Source organism: Colletes gigas, unplaced genomic scaffold (assembly GCF_013123115.1).
Source record: "Colletes gigas isolate AHSC1104 unplaced genomic scaffold, ASM1312311v1 Colletes_gigas_Sc00009, whole genome shotgun sequence".
Taxonomy (NCBI): Eukaryota; Metazoa; Arthropoda; class Insecta; order Hymenoptera; family Colletidae; genus Colletes; species Colletes gigas.
In genome coordinates this window covers 3,040,283-3,047,585 of record NW_025106638.1, presented here as the reverse complement: position 1 = coordinate 3,047,585, position 7,303 = coordinate 3,040,283, and the positions used below count along the sequence as shown (strand labels likewise).

At 43.7% G+C, this 7,303-nt stretch overlaps 1 protein-coding gene across 1 annotated transcript in view; it reads right to left on the bottom strand.

The window, feature by feature from the left end:
* Positions 1 to 16: 16 nt before the first annotated feature.
* Positions 17 to 7,303, bottom strand: part of LOC122397411 (DNA ligase 3) — a 65,186-nt gene continuing 57,899 nt past the window's right edge. Inside the window, exons 7-22 of the mRNA XM_043396563.1 lie at positions 6,886 to 7,075; positions 6,661 to 6,816; positions 6,445 to 6,576; positions 6,022 to 6,101; positions 5,614 to 5,701; positions 5,463 to 5,540; positions 5,158 to 5,281; positions 4,831 to 4,901; positions 4,463 to 4,609; positions 4,167 to 4,375; positions 3,574 to 3,847; positions 3,244 to 3,357; positions 2,984 to 3,075; positions 1,567 to 1,657; positions 478 to 653; positions 17 to 101 (exon numbers count right to left, since the gene is read on the bottom strand). Of these exons, the coding sequence (XP_043252498.1) occupies positions 504 to 653; positions 1,567 to 1,657; positions 2,984 to 3,075; positions 3,244 to 3,357; positions 3,574 to 3,847; positions 4,167 to 4,375; positions 4,463 to 4,609; positions 4,831 to 4,901; positions 5,158 to 5,281; positions 5,463 to 5,540; positions 5,614 to 5,701; positions 6,022 to 6,101; positions 6,445 to 6,576; positions 6,661 to 6,816; positions 6,886 to 7,075 (1,996 nt within the window). The 3' untranslated portion in view covers positions 17 to 101; positions 478 to 503. The remainder of the gene's footprint in view (positions 102 to 477; positions 654 to 1,566; positions 1,658 to 2,983; positions 3,076 to 3,243; positions 3,358 to 3,573; positions 3,848 to 4,166; positions 4,376 to 4,462; positions 4,610 to 4,830; positions 4,902 to 5,157; positions 5,282 to 5,462; positions 5,541 to 5,613; positions 5,702 to 6,021; positions 6,102 to 6,444; positions 6,577 to 6,660; positions 6,817 to 6,885; positions 7,076 to 7,303) is intronic.

Here is a 7,303-nt window from a genome sequence, read left to right as displayed (position 1 = left end):
TCTATCGTCGAATGTACAGAATACATTTCGTTTTCGAAAGGTAAAGATTGCGCCTCCGGTTAAGTAAAACACTCGTGCGGGTTCGAACGAACGTCGATCACCTGCGAGTGCAAAAGGAAACGTCTAAGAATAGTAGTAGCTTGATGGTTACAAGAATAATCGAGTTGACTAAGTTAGGTTAGATTAACCTAAAAATTCGTGACATATGTAGAGGAGTGATTCCATCGAGGCAACACTATGCGACTCGTACTCGGGGCTTGAAAACCATTGTAATATAGGGTTAGGTTTTTCACCTTTATCACAAACCATCTCGTGACACAATACCAACAAATGTAAAATTATTTAACTGTATAGAGCATAATGGAGAATAGAATAAATATCAAACGATTCTCGAGAAGCCAGAACTCCTCCGTTGTTCATAGTGGGTGATGCAAATGCGACATATTGCCTCGTTGGAATCACGCCTTAACAACGTACGATGAGTGGAAAGAAGTTCGTCGTCATTAATGTCGACAGGAACAGGGACAGGTACAGTAATCGGCGGCCAGCTCCACGGCGTGCTCGTTCGTTTCTTGGATTCGAGAGGCCGCTGCTGACGCTTCCAGCCAACCGATGCATACGTGTCGCGCCATTTTGGGCACGTCGTCGTACTCCTGGAACGTAAATGACGGAAACGAGGGGATTACCGTCACGGTTTCGCGAGTGGAAGTGCGGAAATCGTGCACGACAGTGGGTCGGCGGAGATTATAAGCGGCAGGCGGGAGCCGGTGAAGTTGGCGCGAACGATTAACGGAGCTGACAACTTTCAGAAGCTGGAAGCCGCCTAATGGCGCGGGTATTAACCAACTTTAATTCCGTTATCGGGCCACCGCGTTCGATCGATTTAAAAGGCGTCCATTAAAGCGTTATACGAGGGCACGGGCCACACATGACTCGACCGGTAAACCGATTAATTCCTTAAGGTGGTGTTCCATCGTAAAACATGGATTTTTAGCTCCTTTTCCGATATTTTTTTTTTTTTGTGGGAAGAAAGAACTATAGAAAATTGATGAAATGTGGTTCAGACACGATTTACAATTTTTCTATAAAGGCAAGGGTACAAGTTATAGAATAATGTTACAATTATTAATGATATTGCAAATGATTAATATAAAGGAAAGAATAGCTGGAGAACGTCCAGAAAGTTTTAATTAGAGAGAGGGATAAAAAATGTTGCGGAAAATTAATGACAATCCGCATTGCAGTGTTCCGTAATCGGGTGCAGAGAGCTTTCGTGGAAATTTGCAGGAAATTAAGATCCGCGACGGTACGCCGAGTATGTAGAATATAATAATCCCATAATCCCCCAAACATGAAAGTATGGTTTACTTTCTCTGAATGTTCAGTAACGGTATCGAGCGTCACATTAAATAACAAACAAACCATTCGATTCGAAATAGATTTTTGTTTCTTCGAGTGACTCTGAAAATTAATTCTAAAATATTACGAAAATTTCTCAACTCACGACCGTGCCCGATTGAAAGGGTTAACGAAAGGGCAAAGTGTCGAGAGTCATCGTATACGTACTTGGACTTTCGAGGACGGGATCTCCATGCCGGAGTGGATCACGTACGTGGCTCTGGATCTGCCGTGGTCCCTCAGGACTTTGGCCCCGAGACTGGTCGACATCGCGGGCGGTTAAGGAAAATCGGTTCGCGCTTGGCGAGTCGAGTAACTCGGTCGTCGAGCGGTCGACCCTCTTGGGGGATGTCGCGCGTAACGAGTCTCCCGACCCCCTTTCGCAAAGAGACTTGAAAAGATAATCGCGCGTTCCCTTTCTCGCGGCACGATCGTCGAGAGCGGGTTTTCTCTGAATCCGCCTCGAGGGAGCCCCCCCCCAACCGCTTCTTATCACTCTACTTTTCTTGCTCCTATTTCCACGGGTGTCCCCTAACAGTTTACATCTTGCGGAGCGCAACTCGCCGCCCCGAAGTAATTAAGACACGTCCTTGAGGGTCCGAGCGAATAAAAGACGAACGCGACCAATGGAACGGTACTGGTGATCGAAGAGGCTGTGGGGTTTAATAACAAGACGTATTCTGCTTTTCCGATATCGCGGTCGTGAGGAACCCTCGTTTTCATTATATCGTGATATTATAGCAGCTACAAAATTTACGACGATGATTAAATTTTAGCACGAAATGTACTATTATTTACACTCTGTTCCACAAGAACGTGTCGGTCATATTTTCTGCGAAAAAAGCAGAACCTGAAGGATCTCGATATATAAGCATTGTACTACAATACGTTTACATAGTATGTTGTCCAGTCGCCATCATTGTCGATTATAGCCCGCGCACCGTTTAGGCACACTTTCGGCGAGATTTTCCGCCATTGTTTTCGGTCCTTTTGGATGATTACAGAGAAACACCGCTTCGAAGCGACTAGCGTACGCTGAACTCATTGTTATTTTTGTCACCTTCGACGCAGATAACAGCCCACACTACTGACTTAACCTCAAAGCATCGAAGCCAGGTGTTCAAACAGTTGAATCAACCGATTGTTAAACAGATGCGTCGTCTAGTGACAAAATTAGGAACGACACGCTCTTGTGGAACTGACTGTATGTTTATTTGAATGGGGCGATCGATGGTCTCGGGCGAAAGCTTTTATATTCTGATTGGAATGAAAATCTGCATATTTGTCATGATTTCTTCGCGAGATTGTTATCGATGTATTCGTGAGAGTTTCCCGATGAAAACGAATCCAAACACGACCTACTTCGCGCAACTTTTAATTAGAAGCAGTTCGACATTTTTTATAAATAATTCTGATAACGCATGATTAAAAGTGGTCCGAATATGGCCGTGTTTGGAGTCATTTTAATCGGAATAATCACGCGAATCCGTTGATAATACTGTTGGCCGAGGAACACCCGTTCGATTCGATTTCGAGGAAATTATTTGAAAGGCGACGCTTTATTTTCTAGTGAATAAAAGGATACGTTTTCAGCAACATGCGAACGTGCGTCTCTTTTTTCTTCCTAAAACCCGTTGTCAAGACGACGGGAGCGCCCTTTAGAATTGTTTTCGATCTCTGGAAAGCATTTGTTATCGCGAATATTGTATCGAATGTTTGTTAATATAGTCTACCGTCTCTACTTTTAGGTTTGGTATGGTTCCTTGTAAGAAAAAGAATTAGACCCGGATATTTGCAATAATTAGAATTGTCAGTTATCCGGGCCGACTGAGCAGTAGAGCTTACCAATACACTATCCGTGAGGCTGGACAGTGGCTTCGCGTCAGGTGGAAGACCAGATTGAGGCTTCCGACCTTCGACCCAGTTCAATGGAGTCCCATCAGCAGAATATTCGATATACTGAAGGGTATGAAACAAATATAAAAACAAAAAGATACGCACAGAGTGGTTCACGCAATCGTTTCAGGCCATAACTCGGTCAGCGATGCAATAATAAAAAAAATGTCAAAGGAGAAAGATAAATGGTTCGAAAAGCACTATGTCTGTAAGACCTCAGCTTAAACAAAAAAATCTGCATATATTCCAAGTGTTTAAAAACAAAAAATGGTTACGCACATCCTTGCCGACGAACGCGTAGAACTCTGCTTCTTTCTTGATCTTCCGAGGCACGACGTTTCCTACCTCATCATCGCGTGGCTCTTCCTTAATTTTTACATTAACATCGAACTCCGCGTTACTTTCTTGCTTCACAATCGGCATTAGACTCGTCGAAGGCTTTACATCTCGTTCCCTTTTCACCGGGGACTTCGATGTTCTGTCGCCTTTGATCCCCCTGTTTGGAGAGACTTCGAATTTGATCGGCTTTTCTTCGCCCACATTCTGTCCAATCCTGGAAAAAAGGTGTTCTCTTCGATTGGAAATGTGCCGTTAAAAATTTTAACGGGAGATTCTAGAGAGCAAAATAAGACGAAAATCAAGAATAGCAATTTGTTGATCGAGGCTTCGTTGACAAGTTATTAACGTTTAAAGTTGCGCCTTAAAACGCGCACGCGGCTGTTCGCAGATTGAAACGTTAATAACTTTTTAACGAAGCCTCGATCGACAAATTGCTATTCTTGATTTTCGTCTTATTTTGGTCTCTAGAATCTCCCGTTAAAATTTCTTCCCAGAGATGGCCGTGCAACCCCGATTGAAACTAGGCGCCATACTTGGAGTTCGATGGCAAAAGGAGGCTAAGGTCTATCGACTCCGAGCTCTTTTTGAAGAGGGACCGTAACTCGTTTAAAGTAGTGGCGTTGGACCAATCCTTGTCGTCTCGAATGCGAGTCACTCGTGGAAATCTGATGCTGATACCGTCCGCCGTGTGAACGCCCTGATTCGTGAACTCCGCCCCCGTTATTTCCCACACGGGTTGCTTCTGAAGTCCAGAAGAAAAATCGCAAACACGATCACCATTGGCCCAGAAACTAACGAAACGTTTCCACGAAACGTCGTCGCAAATTACCTTGGGATCCCTGGCGACGAAATCAGGAATCATCGGTTTGTTCGCGCGCAACCACGGGGGCACCTTGCCCGGATCTTTGCTTATCTTAACCATGTCCAGTTCATCCTGGAGCATCGTTAGCGTCGCGTCGTCGTGCCCAGTGTGCACCTGAACCGAACAATCAGCTTGCAAATCGTCGCGTATCGCGTCCGTACGGGGTTTTCCAATAAAAAGACACGATTCTTCAACACCTTGCGTTGGAAATAAAACAAGCAAACGAAACAATTTTTTTACATTTTTTAATTTTAATTATACTTCGATTCGATGCTCTGTCGCCCCTATTGGGAAACCCCGTCACTTTATTTACGCAAAATCTCTCGAATCCTTACTTTGGTCACTGTCAACCAGACTTGACGTTTCTCGTCGTAACAACCCATCAGAAACACGGACATCATCCCACCTAAAGACGTAATCTCACGTTCAAGTACTTGATTTTGGTCTGGTTTAGGACTAGGTTAGGTTTGGGTTAGGTTAGCGTTGAGTAATTGTTTTTATTGTATCATTGTATCTAAATTGAAATTAAATCTAATGTACACTCGGGAACAGATAAGGTTAGAGTCAGTTTCATGCTTTACGATGGTTATCCATAAGTTTTGCTTAACACGACTCGTAAAACCAGTCAAGATTGATCTTGCAAAGCTTCGATTTGCACGAACCTTTGTTCCCAGTGCCGTACCATGCGCCGAGGACGACGAGATCTGCACTATCGGCCATAGCACCGCCGAATAAATAATCCTTTTTTACCTTCAGCCAGTGCCTCTTGCCCGGCTCGTATTTGCTCTGCGAACATTCACGCGTTTGCAAGCTTCTTTCAGACAAGTTACGAGAGTATTCTAGAATCTTGAAAAAATCGGTTCTCTTTTTCAAAGCCTTTCGAAACTCGCGCGGGACGACCAGGGTTACCGCCTTATTATCGTATAAAATGAATCGTCACCGGGGAGATTGTGTGTAAAATACCTACGTTGATGTCTTTCAGGACCAATCCTTCGAGGCCCAATTTAAAAACCTTGGCGATCATTTCAGCCAGATCTTGCGGATTCTGAAATCACCGCCGCTTTAAAGCTACGCGTGTCTAGATTTGCTTAATATGATAATACAATTGTGTAATTTACATGGACTTCCTGAACCTCGGAGAGCTTTATTCTGTTCGGTATCTCGGTCATTCTCTCCATTAGAATTCGCCTTCGCTCGATCATTGTCCTGCGTAGAACGATAGGAAATATTCTTAGCAGCCGTTACATTATCAGACCGTACGGAAAGTTCGTAGCGTGTCTCATAGATGGCGCTAGTATAACTTAAATAACCTCCATTTCTCGATGGTCGGTTCATTTTCAATTATAACCTAAAATGTCGTAGTTCTCCGTGTCGTTTAAAACAGAAGTTCAATGAAATTCTTTAGTAATTCGTGCGTATAATAGTGAGAAGAAAACGGATTGTTGTCGTCGTTATAAACGTGGCATGAAACGGTAAAAATTAATGAAAACGAACTTTCCGAACAATTCAAGTGTCGAAGAACTTACTTGTGCAGTAGAACGTCCCCGTTATAATAGATGCAGTCGAAAACGAACAGACAGACGTTGGCATCTTTGAATTCGGCTGCCTAGGAAGAGAACACATAAAATGGCCGATCGTGTACAGAGCGTACGCCCATAAATGCCCAAGCAAATATTACGTGAATGGTTTAGGTTCGAAAAACAGTTGGATCGGATAAATTTAAACACGGCTTCGGGTCAGTTACAAGGGATACGTAAATCATTGCTCGTAATAAAAATGACGTGATATTTATGAATGAATAATATAAGTTTTCGATGCCAAATTGTCGAGAGAATTGACATTGCAAATTTACGTGGGAATTAAATTATCTCGAAAACAAAGCCTCCAACAAAGAAAAGTTACTTCTTCTGTTCGATTTATTATTAAATGTAGAATATTAGAATCCGTACCTTGTGAACGCCCAAGGATCCGAATGGCAATGGCTGACCGGTCTTGGTGTCTATCAGGAGGATCTCGGAGTCCAGGATCAAATCGTCGCCGTCTGGAAAGGCTTCAGGAATATATTCCTTGAAAAGCTTCACCTGGAACGATTACACACGGTGTCCAGACTATGATCGTCGTGTCTAGATCGACCAATTTCAGGTTTGGAGGTTAGGGGTATTTACTTTGTGGGGAACCACAGGTTTCAGGGACCTGCTGAAGTATCGGAACTCGCTGCCCCTTTTGTGCACCTGGACGCGTTCCCCGTCGTATTTCACCTCGGACAGCATTCCGTGCGGGCACTTCTTCATCGCCATTTCCACGGACTTGCAAGCTTCCGCCTATTTAGATTAATCAGTGAAGCGAGACGTTCTAATTGCACGACTATCACGATCGAAGAAGAGCCTTACCAGCATCGGTAGGACCGGTGTCATCAAGGAAAGTGCTACTTTAATGCCAGTGGGTGATTTTAACGTGGACGAGGACGGTTTCGAAAGTTTGTCGACGATCGTAGAAGTTTGCAAACAGCGTTCGATGACGCTGTTCAGGTCCCTCGAAGTTTGGAACGCCCGGTAGGCGTCCTCGTGCACAGCACCCAATCTGTCGATACGTATTCAAGGGAGAAAAATAACTGTAGAATGCATACGCAAAGTTTCGCGTCACCCTATACAGAGTGTTCGACCAACTCTGGGGAAAATTGTAATGGGAGATTCCAGAGGCCAAAATAGGACCAAAGTCAAGAATACTAATTTGTTGATGCAGACATCGTTAAAAAGTTATTAACATTTAAAGTTCCACCCGTAATGAATTTTTTTTCTCGAAAATACG